Source organism: Miniopterus natalensis, chromosome 6 (assembly GCF_054644295.1).
Source record: "Miniopterus natalensis isolate mMinNat1 chromosome 6, mMinNat1.hap1, whole genome shotgun sequence".
NCBI lineage: Eukaryota > Metazoa > Chordata > Mammalia > Chiroptera > Miniopteridae > Miniopterus > Miniopterus natalensis.
The window spans coordinates 27,141,930-27,169,313 of NC_142086.1; the positions used below are offsets into that span (position 1 = coordinate 27,141,930).

At 37.7% G+C, this 27,384-nt stretch overlaps 1 protein-coding gene across 1 annotated transcript in view; it reads left to right on the forward strand.

The window, feature by feature from the left end:
* Positions 1-27,384, forward strand: part of ABI3BP (ABI family member 3 binding protein) — a 216,198-nt gene that overhangs the window by 79,452 nt on the left and 109,362 nt on the right. Inside the window, exons 4-10 of the mRNA XM_087818121.1 lie at positions 178-310; positions 9,408-9,589; positions 10,138-10,193; positions 18,511-18,559; positions 19,515-19,586; positions 20,430-20,522; positions 26,055-26,132. Coding sequence (XP_087674247.1) covers positions 178-310; positions 9,408-9,589; positions 10,138-10,193; positions 18,511-18,559; positions 19,515-19,586; positions 20,430-20,522; positions 26,055-26,132 — 663 coding nt within the window. The remainder of the gene's footprint in view (positions 1-177; positions 311-9,407; positions 9,590-10,137; positions 10,194-18,510; positions 18,560-19,514; positions 19,587-20,429; positions 20,523-26,054; positions 26,133-27,384) is intronic.

The window sequence follows — 27,384 nt, forward strand, 5'->3', positions numbered from 1 at the left end:
ACACACAATATACACACATAAATAGCAAAAAGGATTATTTCATTTGGTTCATGCTTAAATTCATTGTCAATGAATTAATATTTGTGCATTATATAAAGAGCCATCTTTATGCATTTCACCCCAATCATGAAAATACACTAAATGTTACCAGAGTTAACCTGTATGTTATCTCCGTAGGCAAAACACGCTCTCGCAAGCCTCTCCAGCTGGTGGTTGGCACTCTGACACCAAGCTCCGTCTTCCTGTCGTGGGGCTTCCTCATTAATCCACACCATGACTGGACATTGCCGAGTCACTGTCCCAATGACAGGTAATTCATCATGATGGAAGACTTTGTTTTTCATTGGAAAATTAATGCTTGCTTTTAACAGTATTCATGCATGCTTTAGAAGAATATATAAATATCAGGAGCATCAGCATTTACAGATGACCTCTTAGCTGCCCAGCCTATTCTGGGTGTAAGGGGAACGCACACACCTACCCTTAAGGGAGTTGTCACCTACCTGAATAGAAACACATGTGAGTATATCTTCTTAACAAAGAGCAGCTACAAGGGAGAAGGAGCCCCATAGCAAATGGGGAGTGTCAGTGAGAAGTATAACAAAAGCTCAGAAGATGAGGCTGAAGGCAGTTAGGAAAGATTGTTAAAAGATGGAAAGGTTTCTGGTTCACAGAAAAGATATCTTCAACTTTGTTTTGTTTTCTTTTGTTTTTTGCCTTACATTTCTATTTACACTCCCACAGGCAGTATGCGAAGAGTTCAGGTTGCTCCACGTTCTCACTAGCATTTCGGGTTATCAGTATTTTCTATTTTAGTTCTAGTGTAGTCATATCTCATCACCATTTTCATATGTATGTCTCATGTACTAAGGTATTGAGCACTTTCTCATGTACTTTTTGCCCAAATATCTATTTGTGCAGTGCTTATTTTTCTTTGTCTAAATTGAACTAAAAACAAAGACATTTAAAAATGTTTAAGTCCTCAAAAGTACCTTTCATGTGACTTTGATTAGGAAACCTAGACTAAGAAAAAAATTAAATTTCCCTTTACATGTCCATCCCACACTTGTGAAGGAAAAATTTTTGGGAAGAGGCATGTAGAAGGTATTGCCAAAAACCAAATTTTTTGAAAGATAATTTTGAGATGTTTAAAAGAATTTGAAATATTTTTTATTTCACCCACTACTAAACCCATACTTATTTTGTTTGGAAATGGACTCTTGGAAGAACATGCTTTCTTGTGATAATTCTAGTTTCTAGTGGATTGGTCCAGGGTGCCAATGCTGAAAAAACAAACATTTATAAACTGCTTTTTTAAAAAAAAAAATACTATTTTTAGTCTCTTATTTAAAAAGAAAGGCAAAAAGGGGGAAGGGAGGGAAGGAAAGAAGGAAGGGAGGGAGGGAAGGAAAGAAGGAAAGGAGGGAGGGAGGAAAGGAGGGAAATTTGGTACACTTGTAGCAAAATGTAGTTGATTTTAATGGTTATCCAACTTGCTTGATAAATCCTTGAGGTTCAGTAACCTGCAAATTTATCTAGCATAATTTGGGTATGACTTCCTCCCCCGTCCTCAAGCCTTTCCTTCAGTTTCACCTGGTCCTACTGACTCTTCCATGGAAGAACTTATCTAATGACTGTTGTCACGGTTTGACAGCACAAGCAGATAACGAATGTGGAGAAGGTAGAGGAGCAGATGGCTTAGTGGAGCTAGGATGTTAATCAAGGCAGCTGACTCACAGGCCCAAGCTACTCAGACCCCAAATGCACCTCACCCCCTCCCCCTGACTCACGCACCCGGGCTCTTCTCATCAAATAGATGAACTCATTCCTGTCATTCACAATATTTAAAATAAATCCATTTCGAATAATGTTTCTAAAAAAAAAATAATAGCATGTCAAGATGCAAGCTTTCCCACTTGAGTGAGTCAAAGAATCAAGGCATCCTTGACAAATAGGGAGCTGTTAAGACATGACTAAAAGGGAAGAATTAAATAGTAATAACTAAAGAGAAGCACTTGGAGTATTTGTGAATTTCATTTACTCATGCCTCCTTTCTCCCCAGTTAGTACATTTAATAAAGAGCTGACATTTTAGTTTTTGTGGTATTTGTGAAAAAATAGTTGTCCCTATTTAAAAGCTCTGGAAATACTGTACACAATATAAGCAGCCAACTCTAAATTAGTGTAATTAGAATCAGACATGGAGAAATTCACTCTCATGTGAGCATGAAGATGTTTTTAGAATTTAGACTGATCTAGTAGGTAGAATAAGCAATGAGAGCTGTAGAAAATGATTGCTTCTCAAAAATTGGAAGGTTAATGCAGCCGAAGTTTTCCTTCAGGACTGTCTTATAAAACCATTGACATCTGAATGCCGTTGGCTTGCTACAGAAATCCCAACTGATATTATTTTAATCCATTGAACTCTAATATTTGCTCCCATGTAGAGTCTCCTATTAAAAAAAAAAAAAAAAAAAAAAAAGTGGTTTGTTGGATAACCTCATTTATCCTATACAAATGCAAATAATTTATTGGAAAAGTTTTTGTTTTTTACTTTAACTTTGGATTTCCTATGTCAAAGTTCTGTGTAGTAAGTTTCCAGTGAGAAAACCACTGTTTGTTTTATTTTGTTTCTTTAAACTTGGAAATACTGATGAAATGTTAATTTACTCCTTGGGGGTGCATGTTTCTACTCCTATAAGCATAGGTCCATATGGGTGCCCCTGGTTTTAGATCTTGTTTTGAGTTCACATTAGAGAATAGATGTGCTTAATTTACAGTTTTTGTTCTTAATGGACTGTGAATGGAAGAATGTTACACATGTCCTCGATAAATCTAAGGTCAAAGAAAAGAAAAAGCTTTCCAAACTGGCCCAGATGAAGAGTAAAACATGTTTTTAACCAAAATTTATTTCACCATTATGTTTTCCTTCCCGTGTTTCCAACTTAAGTCGTTTAAGATTGCTTTAGTTCTAGCTTCTTTGCCAACTTATTAAAGTTTTATCATTCATTTAAATCCCATTCTAACACTTTCGTATTGTACTTATTTGCTCTTAATGCAGAATGAGAGCCATTTTAGCTGGTCCAGAGCAGGCTGTTGATTCCCCCCCCCCCCCGAGTTTTTAAGAAGCAGGTATTTTCAATATTTTTGGATTCTCTCCTGAATAAGCCCAATGCCTTGTTACCCACTTGTCTTGCCACGTAAACTTTAAGTTCTGTGAGGACAGATTCATATCTGTCATAACCACCATTATCTCTCCAGTTCTTGGGGCCAGCACCCAGTACACATAGCAGGCCTTCAGTAACCATATGCTGAATAACAAAGAATGAAATGTCAGCATTTTACTTTCGCATCTTACCATTACTTGAAACTTAACAGGACAGCAATGAACTCATCCTAATTTGAAACTTGACTCATTTTTTTCATCTCCTATAACTAATGAGCCCCCAAGTTATGTTGGTTTTGACTTTGAGAAGCACACATGCAAGTATCTTTTACTTCTCCATCTCCATGCCAGTGATTCCAATCCAGATACTCGCCACTCCACCCCGATCATGGAAATGGCATTCTGGCTACTTTCCCTGGCTCTTTTCCTACTCTAATCCATCCTGGCTTCTGCAGTACTGAGGAAATTTAGAGTATCCATCATCAGCTCACTCTTTCTTTAGCCCAAGTTTATCTTCACCTCTTTTCTTTCATGGGACACGTTGTGGACTTCAGGCTTGCTGATCATCAAACCCCGTCCGTATTCTGTACGCCTTTCTCTCTTACATTTGCCCCTTTGCTGCCCTTGGTGCCCTGCCTTTTGCTTGCAAACATGTTCCAGAGTTTCCTACCTGAACACAAAATCTTCTGTTGATCCCATTATATCTTCCAAGCTACTTTCTAACCTCTTCTCTTAATTCTGAAACTTCTTAGAGTGATCTGCTCACATAGTCCTGATTTCTGCACCACCCTTACAGTCTCATTCCCTTTCACTGGCTTCCATTTCTCCCTACCACTCACTGAAACTTCTCTTTGTGGTCATCAGTGATCAGTTAATTGCTCAGTCCAGTAGAATTTTCTCAGTTCTTATCCTTTTTAACCTCTCTGTGGAATTGTTGGCCATTCATCCATTCTTGAACTTTCTTTTACATTTTTATTTAGATTTTTCTCCTACCTTCTTTCTCCTCTCTAGCTTGTCATCCTGCCTCCCAAATATGGGACAGAGTTCTGTCCTTGGATTTCTTCTGTGTACCCTGCTCACGTCATCTATGCCCTGTCATTTAACTGTTACCTCCATCTAGAACACTGCTTCTCACACTTTGATGTGCATATAAGTCATTTAGGAGATCCTGTTAAAATGCAGATTCTTATTCCATGGGCCTGAGGAAGAGCCTGAGAGTCTGCATTTCTAAGAGCTCCCAGGAATTGCCGATGTGGCTGTTCTCCAGAGAACAGTGGGAGTGGCAAAGATGTACATGACTTCCGATGCTGGACCTGGGACCCTGACCTGTTTCCAAAATTCTAAGACTGTATTTTTAGCTGCCCATGGAATATTTTCATTAGATTAACCAGGTAATGGTGGTCAGCACCTCAAACTCAAACCAAACTTTTATTTTCTACACTTTCCCCATCACTTCTACTTCCCCCTTCTCAAGTTTGAAAATTCAGTTTTCGATTTTTATTTACACTTTCCTTGGCACTTACATCCCATAAGGAGCCTAGTCTCATCAATTCTTTCATAGAAATAGAATTCTAATCTGTTCCTCTTTCCCTCCTTATTCTGATTCTTCTATGATTCTTTGCTTTATCTCATATCTGGACTACAGCATATTGAGATTCCTGACTCTGGTTTCTCTCTGATTCTTCCACTGCTCATAAACCTGGCTTCCTTCTTCACTGCTCAACTTCATTCACCTGTTGAAGAATCGCCACCAGCTCCCCACTGCCTGGTGAAAGATAGCATAGAATCTCTAGGAATCTATCTCAAGAAATGAGAGTCTTGCTCCTGACATGAGGTTTGAATCTGTCCTACTTTGCTTTCCTTGGCCCTGGGTAGGATGTCTTGCTTTAAATCACTCACTAGGATGGGATTTAAAATGCAGGCTGTCCAGTTTACAAGTTGCGGCTGCAAGGTACCATACACAGCCACCCTCGGCACTCTCTGCTTTCCATCCTGCCTTCTTTAGTTTCATTCATACATACATCTTCCTCCCTCACTACACCATGAGCTCATTTTTGAAGTTATGCATGGCGTCCCACTCACCCTCCATCTCAATAGCAGGTCTCAATACGTGTATAAACTAATAAGCAAGTGGAATGTCAAGAACAAGCCTTAAAAATCACCTAGCCAGTCCATTCAGCCCTCGAACACACTCGGCAGTATCTGCCATCCAGAGTCTGCAGCGAATGTCTCCAGGGATGGCAACAGCATGAATGTTGAGGGTACAAATTCTGGTCAGGTTAACCTAAGTTAAATTCTGCTCTTATTAGCTGAATGGCCTTGGTCAGGTTACTACATGCTTTAAGTCTTGGCTTTCTCATCTGTAAAATGGGGATAATAATAGTAATATCTCATAGGGTTGTCAGGTTTAATGAATTGACACCATAAAATGTGTCTATGTTAACATAGTATCTGGCATTCAGTGAGTACTCAATAAATGGTACTTACTGTGTTTTCTGCTAGTCTTGATGTTTTTGATATTATTTGTCTTGTTATAATTATTTATAACAGAACATGTTATGTTATAATTACCACTTCAGACAAGCTATTTCATTTTAGATAGCACTGAAATTACTAGAAACTTCTTTATTTCATTGAGCTTAAGCCAGCCAGCAGTAGGTATAATGAAAAGAGATTTTGGAAATTGTTGACCAGTTTGAAAATTATTGCAAGAGTTTAAAGATAATGGCCTAAATTGGGCCCATAAACCCTATTTAGGAATAGACAAGAGACAAGTACAAGAGGAATCATGCGGGAAAAATAACTGGACTTGAAACTGATTAGACATGATGGGAAAAGGAACTGGAAATCAAGAGGAATTAGGACAGGTTTGAGAAAGATGGGCGGATTTTAAGGTAGTTATGAAATTCAGAGGATTAAGTCATTGGATTTGAGCCTCAGGTTGTACTATACTAACAATCAGACACCACATTGCAAGAGGTTTAGGCATTACGAATGGTAAGATGATAGAAAGTGGATTACTTTAAAGAAATTTTGTGTTAGATGGTGGCAGTGGTAAGAAGCAAGCATCAGTTTTATTTGTGTTTTGATACAATGAAAAATACTTAAACATCTTCCATTGTATCAAAACAAAAATAAACCTCAAAGAAAGGTCTCTTGGAGAATCAAGGGAATGGTTGGAAAGCAGATGGAATAAAGACATGGAATAAAATTACCAAGTCGCTTATTTTTCAGAAGAGAGAACTCTGGAACCAGAGGGGCAAGGAGAGAGTGAAGGGGAGAGAGACACTTGGAGAGGAAGGGAGTGAGGACAGAATTTATGTCAGTAGTCACAGTCACTGTACAGCAGAAATCAGAACATTGGTGAAGGGGGTGATAGGAGTGTACTGTGAAGGGAGCAAAAAATGTGTGGAATAGATGTTTTAGGAAATACAATAGTTAATTACATAGAAATAAAAACATTGCTGAAAAAGTATGGAAAGCCCACTGATGGCCAGCCATGGGCATCAGGCTAGGCTAGTCTGTGAAAGACTAACTTGATTTTGACGTTCTTCCATTGCTCCACTTATAATTCACTGCCAGCTACATCACAAATTTTGTTTATGGAGTTTCTACCTCCGAAGGTTTCTACCTTGTGTTCTGCCTTTGTATTTTATTAGACTGGAGTGTTTGATGTGTAGCTAAAATAAATTTTTAGTAACAAATCTCAAAGATCATCTAGTTCAACCCCACTTCTTTTTCAATGGAGAAAAATCTATGTACAAGTGGGCAAACAGACTCCCCTGAGGTCATGCTACTAATTTGCAGCTGACAAGTATCCAGGCCACTACCTGCCTTCTCTACTACATTTGGAGGAGCTGTGGATTTCTTTAAGCTTTAGTAACAATTCTTGTCAGTATTGAGACTACGGAGGACATCAAAGCAGAGTAGTGCCAGTGGAACCAAACACTGCCTTCAACAGGTTTTTACTACTTAATTAGGATATGAGATATGTTTTTAAAATACAAATTGCTAGAGGCAGGCTTTCCAGAGGTCTGCTCTGATGACAGTCACAGGCTGAATTTTTAATCGACCTGTTGCCTCTCCATGCACCTGTGCCCAATTTTAATCATCCACTGAAAAGATGCAATCAACTTTTGCTCCTGGATGTCCTCAGACAATAATGGGAAGTCTGAGACTATGTTATGGTAAATACAAAATAAAACAAAAGATAAAAAGCCTTAAATAATGCTAAAAGGGATTCTGATGCCTTTCACACTTCCATTCTGGATCATTTTACCTGTCATTTACCATCTCCTTTTGCCAACCACCACAGTAGAAAGACAGTCCAGTGCAACATAAAAGGTATTTACCATATGCCTGGCTCTCTCACTGGTTATCCGACTTTAGACACTTCTCAGCCTTTCCTTTTCTTCCTTAGCAATTCTTGCTCTGCTCATTTCAAAGTCTATTGTGTGGATAAACTGAAAAAAATCTTAAGCCCCCTGCACATGTGCAACGTAGACATTTATTGTATTTTCCTTCAGTTTGCACTGATTCTATAGGAGTTTTGGTAAATAAAACCTTGTGCAATGACGATTGCAAAATACAATTGTAGCCCTAATTGTCTAAACCAGTATCACTTGGTGATTGAATCATTGGCCATTTAGAGCAATCACATTCTAAGTTTAGAATGACCCTTTGAGCGCCTAAGTATCCATTCTATTCATTCCAGAAATATTTATGGACTACCTGCTGTGTGCAGGCTGTACAGCATTGTTTATCATAAGGCCTATATTTTGCTTTAAAATCAAGGAAACTTTATAGATAAGTAGTTTTATGTGCTCTTTTAGAATTTATAACTACCCTACATTGTACAGTTATCATGTAAACCAATGTGACAAGGGTAGAAATCTGACCCAAGCAGAGGAGAAGGTTTAACTGCTTATATATTTATTTTTCCTGAGAAACTTGATACAAGAGAGGGTATTTCAAAGGCTTTGTGATCAAAATAGAAAAAATTGACAGGCTGGATTTAAAAAAAAAAAAAACACAAAACTTTATTGATTTCAGAGAGGAAGGGAGAGGGATAGAGTTGAAACATCAATGATGAGAGTCATTGATCGGCTGCCTCCTGCACACCCCCAACTGGGGATCGAGGCCACAACTGTGGCATGTGCCCTGACCGGGAATCGAACCCCGATCTCCTAGGTTGATGCTCAACTGCTGAGCCACGCCTGGCTAGGCTGTAATTTGCTGTTTTCATTCAATCTTTTGTTTGTAAAATTTATCCATATTTATATGTAGCTCTAGTTCATTTATTCTCGTTACTGTATACAGCTGTGACGATGTCCCCTTTCCTGATCTGCCGCCTCACTTAGTGAGGCTGTTTAGAGAAGAGCCAGAGGAATCTTCCTGTGGATTCTCGTGCTGCCATTGCCACTAGTAAAAGTCACCAGCTGGGTGACAATGGTCAAGTTAAGTGATCTTTCCAAAACTCTGTTTTCACATTTGTGAAATGGGATGAATAATTTCTACCTCTTCAGATGTTCTTGTGACACTTAAATGGGATAATATATGTAAAACCTAACGTGATAAAGGTGCAAAAATATAGTGTGGGGGGATTATCATTACTGCGCTATATATGTCTGCAATATTATGACGCTGTAAGCAAATGTGTAACAGTGATCTTGAATTTACATTGTTTGATTTTTCTCATTGTACTCCTCGCTTGGCCATTGGCCTTGCTTCTTTGTTTATAATGGTAAGAAAATTTCACCTTTGAAATGCAGCCCTGGTCGCATCTTAGAGTTTCTGGTTTGTCTTTTACAAAATTGAATGATATTACCTCTAATGCAACTTCCATGGGGTGAAAAGCTTGAACCCATACACTTAAGAAACTACATTAAGCATTCATTAAATTATGCCTATGTTCTACTCTGTGCATAACTGGAAAGAAAATGAACATCCAGTGTTTCCCAACTTTAATTTTGCAAAGTAGCAGTAATAGAACTGAGCAATGTGAATTCTGTCAGGCCAAACCTGTGCTGCTGCACAGTCCCCTGACTTGCAGTTGGAAATTAAAATCTTAAGCACACATTAAGGTATTTCTAAATGTTTTCCACAAATTTTTTAAAAATTGAAACAGAAGCTAATGTTAAATATAGCCTTTGAGCAGAAGAGAGTCTGGGATGTATTAAGGAACTTAAAACATTCTGAATCTCCCTGTGATTTTAAAGCATCATATTTTGGGTTCTCAACAGAGTTTATACAGTTCGCTACAGAGAAAAAGATAAAGAAAAGAAATGGGTTTTTCAACTCTGTCCAGCCACTGAAACAATTGTAGAAAACCTAAAGCCCAACACCGTTTATGAATTTGGAGTGAAAGACAACGTAGACGGTGGAATTTGGAGTAAGATTTTCAATCACAAAACTATTGTTGGAAGTAAGTACCTGGAGCTATCTTACTTTCTGTAATTTTTTTCTTTTCCCCCTAATGATCAAGTTTTTAATTATGTCTTAATTGTGTAATAGACGAGTTAATTCCCATCTTCTAGTATTTGAGAAAACACAAAAGTAAACAGTGTTTTGAGGATTGATATTCCAGAATCCTTTTTTTATAAAAGGGGTTAAAAAGAAAAAACAAGATAACATTTGATGCCTCTATTGATAACAGGTCATTGGCCATTGTAGTATTTTAAATCAATCCCTGACCTTTGAACACCAACTTAGCCAAAAGATAACAATGTGTGCAAATGTTCAGACAGAAAGCTAGGCCAGTAGAAGTGAACATAAGACTTTGGGGGGCCCTGGGCTTTCTTCCTGTTATCCCTTCATTCAAAAACTTTATTGGAAACAGTATTTTAAATGATAGTAAATAAAATAATATGCTCAAGTTAGAACTAAAGTTGTCGTTGTTTTCATACTGATTAGTAAGACTTGATTTAGGAACAAGAAAAATGAAAATAATGCCATTTTCCCCTTTTTTGTCAGGTATAAACAAAGTAAATGGGAAAATTCAAAGTACCTATGACCAAGCAAACACAGTGGTAAGTACAAGGTTATTTTCCAGAATTTTTTTTTTTTAATTGTGTTTGCATTATATTTTTATTTACATAAGGAAATAGTCCTGTTATTAGGTACTGAGCCTGGATCAGCTGATAAGCTATGTATGGGGGGGAGGTAAAGGACTTAACATTTTAGGAATTAGTTTCTTTTTTAGAAAACAGGAGGATGTATAAGACAAGATCATCTTTAATTTGTTTAAAGATCTAAAAGTTCGCTATTCAGTGTAGTTACCCAATACTTCAGTATTCCAGCTGTTTTGAGATTATGCTTATTATCTTCTGTCCTGTGGATTTTTTTTTTTTTTTACTATAACATGTTCCAAGAACAAATTGGTACATACTCTACTTACATTTGCTACTGTTCAAATCTTTCCCCTATTTTCTATCACTTCCTACTTAAGAGCCAACCCTTTTCAAAATGATAAAGCAATTGCCTTGTTTTTTTAATGGCCCAGCCTCTGTTTAGTGCAATAAGTGTTTGTATATTTTCTGTGCCAGGCATTTGCCACCCTCTAAACACCTTTTTCTCTCTCACTTCAGCAACTCAGTCCCTTGTTCTCTTCTTTCCTTTCACCTTTCAAAGTCTGTCTTCAGGAAGCATCCTAACAGTTATGTACTCCCTGTTATAAATTAAGCCATTGTTGTAACCATCACACAGATGTTTGCTTTTTTTTGTTTTAATGATTGACTTGGGAGAGGGAGAGGGAGAGGGAAACATCAATGATGAGAGTCATTGATCGGCTGCCTCCTGCACGCCCCCTGCTGGGGATCAGGCCCACAACCCGGGCATGTGCCCTGATGGGGAATCGAACCGCAGTCTCCTGGATCATAGGTTGATGCTCAACCGCTGAGCCACGCTGGCCGGACAGATGTTTGCATTTTAAACCACATGCCCAGTTACAGAGTGAAGGACATTATGTCGCTGAGAAGGTAGAGGAGGCACTTTGGTGAGAAGAGGGGAGTTTGGTCCTAGCTTTGGTGCCTAGGTATTTGGCCAGGGAAATAGCCCATAGTCAGGTGGACATGCAAAGACTACTCATGCTTGCAAAGCTGCTCTATTGAATGTGTGCATGATGTACATGGATGGGTAGCTTTTTATGTCGAATTAAATAGTCCACAGAATACTCCGTTGATCATGTAGCCCCACAGGGGGAAAATGTAGTTCATACCCCATTGGAATACAAAAAAAATGCTGAATTCTTTTCAGTGACAAAATGGGTTTGGATAAAATAGAACTGACTGAGAAATAATCTTGCTAAAGTGACTGTTCCTGTGGTTTGAATTGGCAGAAAAGTGTGCGTATTGGGGAATTATCTAATTGTGATTATCAGATTACTATGATTGCCCAGGAAAGTATTTTGATGTATTTCAAATAACAGTATAAAAAAGGAGATGGCAGATGCATTTCCAAGCCATGAATCTTTTTATTTTTCTTTCTTTTCCCTCCCTCCCTCCCTCCCTTCCTTGTTTTCCTTCTCTCTCTTTTCTTGCTCTTTTTTCCTTCCTTCTTTAAGTTTTAGTTTTTCTTAATTATCTAATACTTAAAGATTTAGAATGTATAAAATGCAAAAAGAAATATTAACATTGCCTATAACACTGACAAATGACTAGTATAAAACCATTTATGGTCTGTTAAAACTTCAGAATTTGTTTTTATTTCTAAGCATATTTTTATTATAAAATTAAAATCATGCTACATACGTAATTTTTATCTCACTCTTCACTTAGCTGAAATATGATATTGCACATTTCATGTCATTAAATTCTCTTCATACACATAATTTTCATTGCTGTGTATTACATGTTCTAAACATGCTTTCACCTCTCCAATTTTGACTTTGTAGGCACTTAAGTTATTTCTAATGGCTTTTTAATTGTAAGTGATGTTATAGTGAACATTTGTGATCATAAGTCTTGGTTCACATTTCTGGTTATTTCCTTATAATAGATCCTTAGCATGGGCGTTAACAATTTAGATATTTAACAGTTTTGAACTTCTTAATATGTATGGTCAGATTTCTTTCCAGAAAGGTTACACCAGTTTACCATCTTGCCAGCAGTGTATCAGAGTCATCTTGCTATAGTACCCTGGTGATCAACATGTATTTCATCACTAAATGTCTGGCTAATGTAATAGTGTAAAAATGCTTGATTTCTATTTCTGATTGCTGATAAAGCAGTACTTTCTTCCCTTGTTTATTAGCCATTTGCATTTTTTATTTAATGACCTTTATCTTGGGCATCTCATGGTGTTTTTACTGAAAAGTTTAAAGACATAGGTTAAAGAACATCAACCCTTTGTAACATCATCTAGAAGCATTATTCTCACATTTGTTAGCAGCTTTATGAGAATTTTTGAAGTAGTCAAGTCTTGAAATTTGCTTAATCAAATTATTTGTCATTTTCATTGTCGTCTTTAATTGCATTATATGTTTAGAAAGCCCTTCCTTACCCAGAGAGCAGATAAATATTCCCACCCTTTTTAGTTGTGTAAGTGGTTTGATTTTACAATAATTAAACTCTAAACTATGTGAGTTTGATTTTTCTCTGTCGTGTGTAGTGAGGTTCTATATTGATTAGGTTACATATTTTTCCCAAATAACTAGCCAATTATTGTCCTAGTACCAAGTATTGGTTTGTGCCACTCCATAAGGTCCCTTTGGCTTTCTCTCTCTCAAATCCAATCACAGGAACTGTCTTCTAGAACAATTCTCAGCCTTATTGTGAATGGTTTCCTAGGAAGCATTTCTTATCTCCCAGCCTCTTGGCTGTCATGCTTTGTCTTACATGTGACTCAATGATGTCATCTGATCATATTCCCAGGAACTTGTATTTCTTTTGGCAGAATAGTTCATTTAGGCTGAGTTACTCAGCAAGACTGGGAAAGATGATTGAGGTTTTACTCCCAAGGAACTTAATTTCTCCTTCACATCACAATAGCCATGAGAAGAAGAGTCAGGAAGAAGCTTCTTGCGTTTGTGGCACAGAGCCAGATCCTTTATCACTTCAAGCTGTGGGGCGGGGCACCCCCCAGCCAGCTCTGAGGAGATGCAGTTTGAAACTCTTGGTTATTTCTAATGGGAAACCCTAATTAATTGAAAAGATATTTTAAGGCTTCTCTGTGAGGCTTTCTTCATTGTTAACATTCTGGAGGGCAGAGAAATGTTTTACAAATGGCCATCTGTGCTCTTGGGTAGCTCAGGAACATGGGAAAGTTGAAGAGAAACCACTTGGGAGAGCCTTGACCATCTTATGTGGCCACGTAGAATTGATTCTAAAAATTGATTTGATACATTAGATGAATATTTTATGAGTATTTTAAAAAATATATATCTTTATTGACTTCAGAGAGAGGCAGGGAGAGGGAGAGAGAGGAAACATCAATTATAAGAGAGTCATTGTTCGGTTGCCTCCTGCACACCCCCCACCAGGGATCAAGCCCACAACCCGGGCATGTGCCCTGGGGTACTGGTCAACCGCTGGGCCACGCCAGCCGGACTATACTGTAATCTTGTATGTAAGCATGGGTTCTTCTGGCACACCCCAGCACACCTGTGCCAGGGACATGTAGCAGGGGTCTCTTCTGTTTCGTTAGTGACTTTGTTCTACCAGTTGTAAAATACTTTCACTATTACCCCTGATTATACCTCTAGAAAAATCAGAGAAAAGGGGTATGCATAAACAAAACCATGATTCTTTCAATATAAATTGTATTACTTGAGATTCATGTAATTAAACCCAAAACACATTTTTATGATAATTTTGCTGTTTTGTCCATGTTGAGAATCTAGAACTTTTTATGAAGGTTAAATGTTTACTATTGAATGTTTAAAATTTTTTAAATATAATAAAACCTAGTAGTGAACACTGGCTAAAAAGACCTAACTTTAATATATCATCTCTATAATTTTTAAAAATTTAGTTACCTAATTAGTCCTCTGAACAATCAATTTTTGAAGTACAGTATGTAGCATTTGTCAACTGAGATATTTAAGTGGAAGTTTAATTTAAATCTCTTTAGATTCAGTGTTGCCCTAAAATATGACATCTATTTTCACCGTTAATTTTTTTCCGTCAATGAACCACCCATCTTCTTAAAAAGCCACATCTATTATTGGTAAAAAAGACATGATGCCCTTTTTAAAGTGTAATAGTTATTAGACAAGTGAAGTGCATAGGGAGAAATACTATATGGTCCCCATCCTCACCTTAAGGTTGTATGCAGTAAAACATAAGGTGTCCTTCCATTCTTAGCAATTGTTGTCCTAAGCAGAAACTTGAAAAATTTATAATTGGGCCAACGATGTCACCAAAGGTATATGTCTGATTCCTCCCTCGCTTATCAGAAATATGAAGACTTTCGCAAGTAGAATGTTAGATTCCCTTTTAACCAGATGTTAGATTGAATCAGTAGGTTTCGTAACTTTCATTAGAACATCCCCCAAGTGAATTAAAACCAGAATGTAACATGCCCACGTTCTCATGTGGTTTGGCTCTTGAGCCACTGAAATTTATTTTGAGCAACCCTTAGCCACTCCCCAGATGGACAGCTCCTCCTTATCTCAGAGCCTGAACACTGAGTTAAATCTACAGTGAATATTCTGACACCACAATAATATCAAGTGGACAAAGCAGTAAAAAATAGCCTGCAAAGAATAGCATCCTGGTCGTCTCACTACTTTTATTAAAGCTAATTTTGAAAATAGTCTCAGGAGGAAGTTAGTATGATGCAGGGCATTGCAGTCCCTCATCCTGAGTGGCAGCTGCCGCTGTGGTTATTTCTGGATAAGCAGAGGCTTTCCCAAATCAGGACTAAAAAGCTGAACTTATCACCAGGACATTGCCTTTTACCGCTTCAGTACCAATCTCTCCCTTGAATCTCACCAACTGGATACTCAGCCACAACGTTCCCAGGAAAAATAGTAAAAGTGAATTCCCTTAACCAGTCACCCTGCGCAAGATATAGTACAACCTGGGTTCTTGAGGGACAGAGTATCTTGAAACTCAGAAAAAAATAAAATAATGCAGCTCTTAAAGAGCAGGAAGAAAATGTGCTTGCTTCCTGGTGTATAGTAAACGTTTAAAAAATACTTGCTGCGTGGAAGGCTGAGAGCTAAGGAAGGAAGTGGTAGAGGTTTGCAGCAGGAATGGGGGTCAGCAAGCTGCAGAGAAAAGAGTCAGCAAGGAAATGACCTAAGAAAGAAAACTGGAACCAGGGTGGTGTCTGTAGACATCAGTGTTCTCAGCTAAACTGCAGCAGTGTGTGGGACTCGCACTGCCTCGCTCCCCACCCCACACTGCTGGGCTGAGATTCCTATACACAGTGATCGGTGTTCATAACAGCAAGTCTGGGATGGCAGGGTAGGTTACTGGTACCTTTTTATAAGAAAACACCTTTAGGGAAAGGACTCTCACACAGTACAGATTTCTTCTTGGGAATTTTAGAGCCTTCAACACAGACACACAGGGACTTTCCTGATGCCCTTTAGAAACCTATTTACAGAGAGGCAGCTACTTGCTCATTAGTCCAGTCTTGGTGCATCTTTGGATTGCAGATTAGGCAAGAGAGTAATTATAGGTCCAGAAAGAATAAAAAGAATTTCATTCTGCAGCTAAATGATTTCCTTAGCTTTTGGCAGCACATATTGTATATATAGTCTTGCCATCGTCTTAGTAGAACATGGGTCTGTACTCGGGTAAGAACTTGAAGAGAAACTTTGTTCCATTAACGCGAAGAGTGAAATACTTTCCATTTGTCCTTATAAAAAATTGTTTAAAACAAATCATCACAGCAAAAGAAATGAAAATTGGGATAATGCAATTCAAAGGCTCAACACACCACCACGTAGGCATTTCTGCTATAGTGTGATGTCTCCCTGAAACACTTCACAATCAGCAAAATGGGCACTAAATTCAGTAAAATAAAGTATTCAAAAATCTTTGGAACTATATAGTCACAGCTCTAACAAAAACCATTCTTAGTATCCACGAAGATGGTGAGGCTTCTCTGGCAAGTGGCTCCCATGGGACTGGAGGTGCCACAGCAGATGTTCAAACTTCTGAGAAATGATAGAGGCCATGGACTGTCAACCCTTTCTTTCACTGGAGCAGGACAGGTGGAAGTAAGGTGGACACAGGAGGCAGTGCCATGGGGCGGACTGTCCCTCTCTAGGGAAGGCTGTGTGCAAGTGCTCATACTTTTAATTTTTTTAAGAAAAAGATGAGAGAAATCCTACTTCCAGTGCAACATCAAAGCTGAGATTTTTTTTTTCTTTTCTGCTGAAGGTTATGCTTCTATTTCTCCTTTCCCCTTCCCCTTGCCTGGGAAAATCATGTGCAAATTACATCATTCTCTCTCTACCAATAGTGTATGAGCTACTCAGTACAGAAGCATATGTAGGAGCTGAACAGATTTGATTAAAATAACTTTTTCTAATTGTAAATGTAATTCATTCATATAAGGAATTTGGAAAATAGAGAAAGGCATTCAAAATAAAATTAGTATCAGCTTATAAATATAACTTAAAAAAAACCACTATGATCTATTTCCCTCTAGCCTTTTGTCTACATATTTGTTATAAAATTAGGTTATGTTCATATAAATTTATATCCTTTGTATTTATATTATGCATATTTTTCTACTTTATTAAATACGTGTCAAAATTTTGAGCCATAATTTAATAAACCTCTGCTTTTGGATAATGAGGTTGTTTTACTCTGGGGAAAAAAACACCCTTACACATAAAAGATTATTTGTACTTTGATTAATTCCTTAGGCTAGGTTGCTGGGCATCTTAATCCATTAGGGCTACTGTAGCAAAAACATCAGGGACTGGGTGGCTTAAATGGTAAACATTTATTTCTCACAGTTCTGGAGCTTGGGAGATCCAAAACCAAGGGGCCGGCAGGTTTGGTGTTTGGTGAGAGCACACTCCCTGGTTCACAGCCAGCCATCTTCTTGCTGTGCCTTCAAATGGTGGAAGGGTGGAGGGAGCTCTCTGGGGTCTTTTTTTATAAGGGCACTAATTCCGTTTATGAAGGTTCCACCCTGGTGACCTAATCACTTCTCAAATGCCCCACCTCCTAATGCCATCACAGTGGGGATTAAGATTTAACCTTTGGATTGGGTGGGGATTGCCACATCCAGTCTATAGCACTGGGCCAATTGGTATAGATCCTCCTCTAAAAATAATCTGATAATAGTAAACTTTTGTTTATTTTTAAACATAAGGACCTTAATAGTAAACTTTTGTTTATTTTTAAACTTTTGTTTATTTTTAAACATAAGAATAGCCAGCAGTAAGCTTGGTGTTGTGGCCCTTTTTTATTAAGAGAATGGCATTTATTTAAATGGTTACACATTAGTCTCTTTTGCTCACAGTTATGTTGTATCTCACTCAGCACATCCTGAGTTATCAACAGGTCCGGTAGGTAGAGTATCTGTATTATGTGTGTACTTTAGATCAAGCAATAAGAAATCAATGTTACGATTATCTCTCAATCTAATTCTTCTCTATATAATTTTCTGCCTTTCTCTTATCCTGTTCCCATGTCTCCTTGTCTGTCTTGTGTCCTTGGCTCACAGTTATGTCTGGTGATGACTTCACTTTAAAGTCCACACTATACCTGTTCTTAGTTCAAACAGCTCTATGATTTTAAAACTTGCTGTGGGACATCTGAGGCAATTTGGGAGAGGAGAAAGCACACAGTCTGCTGGGAACTGCCCTCCTGATTCTGAGGTCCCTGTGCGTAAATATGTACAGAACGGTTAAGTGTTTGGAAGTAGGAACGTCTGGATCTGACTCCCAGCTCTACCTCCTTGGGCCAGGAAACGCATGGCGTCAGGAGCTCCTGGTGGTTGTGCTGCGTGTAGTAGTAGCAGCAGCAGCAATTGGGTACATTCAGACAATGATGTTGTTTGGTTTAGAAAGATACACAGTTTAACATCTATTTGAGAGGGAATGTAAAGACAGAATTTGACTGGGTCACACCTGAAATGAAGTGAAAATAAGCTAGTATTCAATCCAGAAGATTTAGTTTTTCTGTTGCAGTTTCTAAGTAAAGTAATGGGAGGTCTGAAGAAATTGCTTCTATCAAATCTTTGGACATTTATGGGGGTAAAGAAAGGGAGTCCAATAAAGTAGAGGCAGATATATATGTACTAAAGATCTTTCCAGCCGCTGTTAAACCATTGTCATGGAGACTTCATTGAAGACAAAGGGCTGCATCCAGTTCTTCGGTTTGTTATTTTTAAAAATTAGCACTAATTCAAAAGCTGACTTTCTTCCTCTCTCTTCAGCCAGCATATGTCCCAAGGAAGCTGATCCCAATAACAATCATCAAGCAAGGTAATTTTTATGAGTCTGCTCTGGATATGTATTTAGAACCATTTTAATACACTTTTTAAACTTAGATAATTAAACATTGCACATATTTTCTGAACTTTTCTGATTATTGTTTTTCAGAAAAAGTTTGAAGAAATCATTATGGTCTAGTAAATTAGAAGTTAATAGGTAATTTTGGCTCTTGTACCAGTAAGCTAAGTCATGGCAAGTCACACTGGTTGGACAACTAGGGACAGAGCAATCATAAGTATTCAGTTTTAAAAGGCCTTTAAATATGTGTGTTTTAGTTTAGGGTTAAGTTACCATACATGAAGAATACCATTAATGCGATATTTGGATTAATGAAATAAAAACTATAATTTAGTGGTCACTTGGAAAGTTAAGACATCCAACCTTCAAGAATGATAATGTCTTATTTCACTTTATCATCCAGTTGTCTTTTTTTTGACTTTCAGTTTTTAAAATTATTGAACTGATTCTATTATGTGCAGAAAGTTTCTTGGTAGAAGAGATTGGGCACTTAAAATTGTTCATTTTAAGAAAATAATATACCAAGTGTACTCGCAAAGCAGGGTCAATTGATACTGGTATTATCCAGTGATTCTTTGCTTTGAGAATATATATTTTCCAATTTTTATTTATTAGGTCATTGCCTCTTTTGTGCTAGTTCTTTAACTTGGGTAGGCTGCAGGGGGTGGAGATCAGAAAGGAAATTTTCAGCTCATTAGAATAGAGTACTTTATGATAGAGTAACATCCTTTCATTAGTTATAGGCATTGTTGTTAAGGTAAGATGTGCCTTCTAGTCCTTTCATTGGCTGTGTAGTCAAGCCAATGAGTTCCTTTCTATTAATTGAAGTTAGATTGGGGCTTCTTCAGTGCAGACTACTTCACATTATTAGCTTCTTACTGCTGTCTGACTATTTCCCCCCAACTATTATCTTTTTGTATTTCAACAGTGATTCAGAATGTTACTCACAGGGCTTCGATTAAATCCCCAGATAGGACTCCCATTGGAGGAACAATACTGGGTGAGTTAGTCTTGAACTCTATATCTAGATTAAGAATATCAGGTTATTTTTTTATAATAGAGCCTTTATGGAATTTTATACTGTGAGTAGGTTTGTTAAATTGATGTTGGTTCATTTTCTTTCAACATTTAGGATCCTTGGCTGTGTTTATTCCAGGCTAGGAGCCAAGAGATGCTACCTCTATCCCAATGTGTTAGAGAAACAACTCTAGCTCATGCCTAGTGGGAACGAGGGCACCCATCCTACCTACCCCACAGGGTTGTTGCAGTTATGAGAGAATCTTTTGAATATTGAACTTCTCTTTTTTTTTTTTAATATTGATTTTTTTTTTTAATGTCTTTATTGATTTCAGAAAGAGGAAGGGAAAGGGGGAGAGAAAGAAACATCAATGATGAGAGAGTCATTGATCGGCTGCCTCCTGCATGCCCCCTACTGGGGATCGAGCCCACAACCCCGGGCATGTGCCCTGACTGAGAATTGAACTGTGATCTCCTGGATCATAGGTTGATGCTCAACCACTGAGCAACACCAGCTGGGGTGAACTCTTTTAAAAATGATTATTAATAATGGTGTTCTTTGTTCACCACGCATCTTAAGCAGCCATTTAACAATTTTTGAGTCCATGGATTAAAAGCCAGAAGATTTTGGCAGTTCAGTTCTAAATATGAAAATGATTCTGTTTATAAGGTAGTGTTATTTTTTCCAACATTTTAAAGTTGGGGTTAAAACTAACTAAGCAAAATCAGTGCTAAACTTCATGTTTACTAATCTCTGACATTCTGAGCTTGATTTTGTGTCATGCTGCACTTTCTTCCTCTCATCTTTACTTCTGTTTCCTTGCAGTCCACCTTGTCGTTCCTGGTCTTAATGAAACCACTGTAAAACTTCCTACATCCATAATGTTTGAGATTTCAGATGCAATCAAGACACAATTAGGTAAGCAGCAAAGTTCTATGGTTGAACTTCTCAGTGACTGAGCACTAGCACTGATATTCCTAGAATATCAGAGGAATGCAGAGGATGAACTATTTGGAATCTCAAAGTAAAAGTAAGGAACAGGCATATGTAGTGTTGATGGGAATGTAAGGTGGTATAGCTGCTATGGAAACAGTGTGCCCACTCCTCAAAAAATTAAAAATAGAATTACCGGAGGATTCAGCAATTCTACTTCTGGGCATATAACCAAAAGAATGGAAAAGAAGTTCTCAAAGAGATATTCGAACACCCACGTTTGTAGTAGCATTATTCACAGCAGCTAAAACATGAAAGCAACTCAAGTGTCTGACAGGTGAATGGATAAGCAAAATGTGATTTATACATATAGTGGAGTATTATTCATCCTTAAAAAGGAAGGAAATTCTGACATATGCTACAGTATTGACGAACCTTGATGACATTATACTAAGAAAAATAAGCCAATTTCAAAAAGACCAATATTCTATGAATGATGGTTGCAAGGGACTGGAGGGAGGAGGGGAATGGTGAGTTAGTGGTTAATGGCACAGTTTCAGTTTTATAAGATGATGAGAATTCTGGAGATAGACAGTGGTGATGGTTGCAGAACATTATGAATATATTTAATACTGCTGAGCTTTATATTTAAAAATGGTTAGTACCTTAAACTTTACGTTATGTATATTTTACCACAATTAAAAACTTGGGGGAAAAAGAGGCAGAGAAGTTGGAGTGTTGAAGGTATTAAATCGCATTCTATAGGGAAATCATTATTTTATATTTATATAAAATATTAAATTTTTACAAAAGAAGAGTGAACATTTATCAAACTATCCAAAATACACACATTTATATAGGGATAGTTTTCAAGTAGAGTAATCATTGTAAATTACATTTAGTGTACTATAGTATCAAGGGATCACTAGATGCTTTCCGTAAGAACTGATGTAAAGGTCAGGACTGTTAGCATTATTATTATTATTATTTTAAATATATCTTTATTGATTTCAGAGAGAGGAAGGGAGAGGGAGAGAGAGAGAGAGAAACATCAATGATGAGAGAGTCATTGATCGGCTGCAGCCCGCAACCCAGGCATGTGCCCTGACCAGGAATCAAACCCCGATCGCCTGGATCCTAGGTCGGTGCTCAAACACTGAGCCACGCCCAGCCGGGCAGCATTATTATTTACCTGAGATTGCTACTGCATCCAACTTCTAGGAAGAGCCTGATATGATTTCAGAGTTTAAAAAACATAAAACATAACAATTTGGAAAACAACACACCAGCAGAACTTTTTAAAATAGCCCAGGGAATAATTGTGGTGGCCGCTGGGCTTAGTTGCTGCTTCTGAGTATCAAAGTAGTTCAAATTCTCCCTATAGCAGAGGATCTCAGACTTGATCAAGCATCAGATACCCTGGAAGGCTTGGAACACACAGACTGCTGGGCCCACCCCCAGAGTTACTGATTCAGTAGGTCTGAGAATTTGCATTTCTTACTAGTAGGTGATACTGATGCTGCCGGTCTGGGAGCCATACTTTGAGAACCACCCCTCTAAAGTTTCTGGAGACTGTCTTGGGCTATTGATAAATATGGAAGGAGATGGTATGATGTGATAGAAATTGAACAAGACTTAAAAATGCAGAATATTTTTCTGTAAAGTAGACACTAGCTAAGAATTTCAGCATTTACATAATTGAATCTTCACATTGTAGAGATGCAAAAACAGAGGCAAAAGCGCCTGTTTGGTAGCATTCAGTCAACAAATACTTATTAAGCGTCGCTCTGTGCCAGATAGAAGTGGCTAGGGCCTATCATGGTGAGTTACACAGACACAGGGCCTGCCCATCCTGGGACCTCAGACTTATTTTTCCCTTGTTGGAGACCTGAGCTGTTTGCTTTTCTGATGGTAGGCAATCAGACTGTAACTGTTTTTAAAGGTGGGAACTCTTAAACTCTCCTTAGCTGTTATTTGGAGAACTTCCTGGCAGGAGGAGGAACAGAGCCTTAAGTGGGTATAAGTTCCCTTAATAGGTGGACTATTAGACTTACAACCTTAGAAAAATTTTCAAAGCCTATGCATCATTATTTCCTTAAGATGTGAAAATATTTGCCAATCAACCTTTGTGATTTTGTGCAATCCTTACATTTTTACTGAATTTTAATGTAAAATACTGAATATTTTACATTAAAATATTCATAACTGTTAGTACTAGAGTGAGTTACCTCCAAGAACATAGACAAGTGACTCTAGGCTTCATATCCTTAACCTGTACATCAGACTTGATCACCTCCCTTGTAACTGTAAAACCCTGTGACTCAACTTTATATCACCTGAATGCTGGGCTACGCGCCAGGAAGCTTCCAAATGAAATGCCTTCAGTGAACCTGTGTTTGGAATCGGGGCTCAGGACTTTCACACTCACCTGTTCTCTGTCCAGAGCCTATATGCTGCCTTGCCCCACATGTAGGAAACATTTGTTTGGAAAGAGAAAAAGAGCCAGCCAATCTCTTATTGACTGGTCCCTAATCTGGCTATCAAAACTATAAAACCCAGGATATGTGAAAGAGACTGAAAATGAGCAGAGTTTTTCCCAGGCCACTGCTGTTAGTTTTGAATTAGAAGGTGTTTTAGCCCCTAGTCTTTAGTCTTGAGCGATATTCCTCACCCTTTTATTTTGTTTTTCTGATATAATTCACTAAACCTTCAGGATTGTGATTTTAATAGAGAAAATTGTATGCAAATAGTTAAATATTTCTTTTAACTTGTGTTTCTGGGGAAATACCTATCAAATTTAACATGGCAAATGTCTTACACATTGAAGAGATTGATAGCCGGTATGTTTGAAAATGTCTAGTAAATCCATCAAATGTAACGTCCTAACAGACTGCATTTAAAAATTTACATTTTAAATTTATTGTATTTTTAAAAAATGTGAACATAAACAATCTTTTATACTACCGAGGGAGACTTAAACCTTCCTGGAGTTATCACTGCAATTCAGAAAAGTCCAATTTTTTGATGGGGTAAATCCTAAAATCCTCACTCCAGCAGTGCCCATCATGGCACATCAAGAGATGCCTGGCTTTTGTTCTAAGGACACGTGGTGTGGGTAATGAGAGAGATAAACAAGAAAGCCAGTATTACACCCACATCGCCCTGGGATATACAAAGGGGTTGCCAAAGTCAAGACTTAGCTTGCCAAAAATTAAAGGAAACAACAGTGTTGAAAAAAAGGTGCAGAAGAATCAGAGAGGAAAAGACATTTCCTGGGTTTTAGGTCATTCTGATGGCATTTTGCTCCTCTGTTGCCAAGACTGCGCTTGTACATAGAGAGTGTAGGTGAACGCTCAGGGTTGATAGGAAAACATAAAATCCCCCATTTAAATATTTCTCCATCTACCAATTTCTCTGATCCTGAAATGCAATATTTAGAAAATACAATATGCCTTTGTAAGGAATGGGTGATGTGTAAAGAATACAGTTTTCTCTTGGGAAGGTAGTTTACCCTTTTTTCTTTTTCAGCCTAATTTTAGGCTAAGGTGATTGCCAGCTAAGGATATGTTTAGAATATAAGCTAAAGCAAAGCAATTTAGAACATTGCATGAAAATCTAGGATCTGGGGGTAAAATAAATTAGTAAGTAAATAAATAAACAGAGTCCTAGTCAGCCAGGCAACCACCAAGAACACAGGATATTACACCGGAAGCAGAGGGTTAGCAGACGTGTCCAAACTAAAGGATCAGAGGACACTGAGAAAGAAGAGACCACGAAAGAAAAACCTTATAATCTTACATTCGAAAAATAAAAACACCTTCCTATGGCACATGCTGAAAGTAACAGAACCAGAGCTTGTTCATAAAAATTTGTAACCTGAATGGTTTTTCCTATGCTAGCGATCACAGTGGTTCTAAACAAAAACTGCGACTACAGAAAAAGGCAGGAAAAAGTTTGATCGAATTTAGAAATTTTGAAAATAGAATTTTTCATAAAATTATAACGGCTCTGTGTTTTTAGTTATTCCAGAAATAGAGTCCCCTCTCTTTATGCCCCACTAAATTAATTTGAACAATGGTATTAAACATTTCCGTTGTGCATCTTCATGTGCTCATGAGTCCAAAACACACACATGGCTATTAGATATGGTACAGCAACTGTGTAGCACTTGTGATACCTATTTCTACAGTGCAGACTGAAAAATGATTGGCTTCTATTAGCACTGTGAAAGGGATTACTTTATAACTGCCTTTGTCCATTACAAGTAAATAAGTACTTTATGCCCATGTCAACTGAAAGGAAGGAAATGGTCTTTGCAGCAGTGATGTGAACTGCAAAAGGAGGTTCCAAAGTCTGCACCCTCGGACGACTTGGAAAGAACAGGGTAGGCCAATAGTTCTCAACAGAGAGCAGTCTTGTCCCCCAGGGGAAAGCGGGCGGTGTCTGGAGACATTTTTGGTTGCCACAACTACACACATGCTGGTGGAATCCAGGGGGTAAAGGCCAGAGGTGCTACTAAACGTCTCGTAACGTAGGAAAGGCCCCACAACCAAAAATTAAAGCAGCCCAAAATGTCAATAGTGCTGAAGTTGAGAAACCCAAGAAGTTCCTGTACAGCCTTAGGACTCTAGAAATTCCCATCTGATTATAATCAGTTCAAGGTGATGTGATCAGGGCATCTTGAAGATGAATTAATTCTTTCGTGCCACTAGACTGTTTCAAAATATTACGAGTAGGTCATTGATTTAGTGTGGAAATAACTGAATCAAGTTAATTTTTGGTGCATTTTAAAAATGGGGACTATGTTAATCATTGGGAAACTGGTACAGAAATGTTCTTTCTTTGAAAAGGGATACCTAAGTTTTAGAAGGATGTTTCCTAAATAGTGGTCTGAAGAGGGGGGAAAAAAATCTATTTTAATCTTTATACTGAATCCCTACAGTGACCAAAACAAAAGTTCTTTGTTAACATGTGGCTCAAATAAATTACTGTCGGTATTTTTTTGCCACAAATATTTTCACATAATTTAGTTTCCCATGTGTGTTATTCGTGCTTTTCTAAAATTTCAGTGTCTGAACCTATTACGTGTTTTACCATGTGCAATATGGAAATTTTCTATTCGTTGGTTTTTTTTAAAATTGGGAATACTTGAATATAAAATTCCGGTGAGTATTTGCAATGCAACATATGCCTTCCAGAAACTATGAATCGGAACGACTTGAGAGTTTTCCAAAAATTGGTTGTGGTTATTTTCTTCATTCCAAAGCCAACTTAGATCTTAAAGAAATGCTGAGAGTTCATATGAAGGGATTCTTAAAATTGTCATCTATTCATGCTAATCCCTGGTAGAAATGCACAGTGAATTTGTTGACTGCCTGGTGGGAAGGGTAAGAGCAGAATAGATTTCTGAAATAGTCTGTTACTTGATTATGTTTTGAATGAATTGTATTTGGACACTGTGTTATAAGGATGTGACATAAATTGTTTGTTCTGACTTTTTTTTTTTTTTTTTTTTAGCTAAGAATGAAACCTTGGCATTACCAGCTGAATCTAAAACACCAAAGGTAGAAAAAATCCCGGCACAGCCCATAACAGGTAATGAGACCCTGTGTTGTTAACTTTGAGAGAATAGGTAATATTTTTTTAAATAGTAAATGATTGACAAGCCCGTACTTTTCTTCAGTGAAGAGCCAGTAGGAAACTTATTTTGATTGTAAGCACAAAACGGTAGGTGATTCTAGGTCCTTAATCTAATGTTTGGAAAAACAACAGATGCGAAATGAACTATTGAACCATATAACTGATACGTAATAAGGAAACTGCAGTTTTCACTCTGAGCGAAAGTTGTTACCTAACATTCTGAAATAATATTTCACAAGTGGTCAGTTGAGCAAAATGCCAATATCCTTCACAAATCCATAGCTTGAAGTCTATATCATTTGGCAACAATATCTTTGGAAGGTGAACAATCCTAATATAGACAATATATAATAGTTCAGTAAAGACCCTTGAAAGAATAAATGCAGTGTGCATTTTCCCCACAGTTTATCAGCCGTTACTAACAAACACTCAGCATTTCTGCTATGAATGAGCTGCCCAAGTCCAGCCCAGTGGGGACACATTATTATCTGAACAACAGAGTTTTTGCCAGAGCAATACCACCTCATCTAGGACACAGTGAAGCAAACATCTGGCAAGAATTTCCCCAAATCCACATTTAGCAAAGTCACTCCAATCTAAAGTAAAATTATTAATCCTTTAAATTGCTATAAATTGAAATATTAGTGATATTTACTTTATACTAAACTCTTGGACTCATCCAGAGAGATAACGATTAGTAGGGAAATAAAATAATGTGATTTCAAGAAACCAATTCGAGTAGGGGTATTTCTGACAAAGCAAGAAGTATGCGGTTCTGCCTCAAGGAGAGAGATGGACCCTCACCTTCACGGAGCTGGGGCAGAGGTAGAAGCTATTCAAGATGCTGAAGTAATTTATGGAATGAAATCCCTAGGTAATTTTCTGGTTTCAATATAATTGTTCAATACCAATAAAAACAGAGGCATGACCCCATGATGGCTCCACCTTTTTTTCTGCCCCAAAGGCCCTACCCAATTATACTTTCTTCTCATGGCACATAATCTCATGGGAGAGTCTACAGATTTCTTAGTTGTCTTCCAAATCATCTTCACAATTTTCCATTTCAGAAAGACAAACACCGTAACTTATTGTTCAGTGTTACTGTGTTCTTGCGAGTCCTTACCCTGCAAAATTTCTGGAATTGTCTGGCTCTCGATTCATCCCAGATCTCAGTGATTCTGGTTCTTATTCCTTGAAAATGATTTAG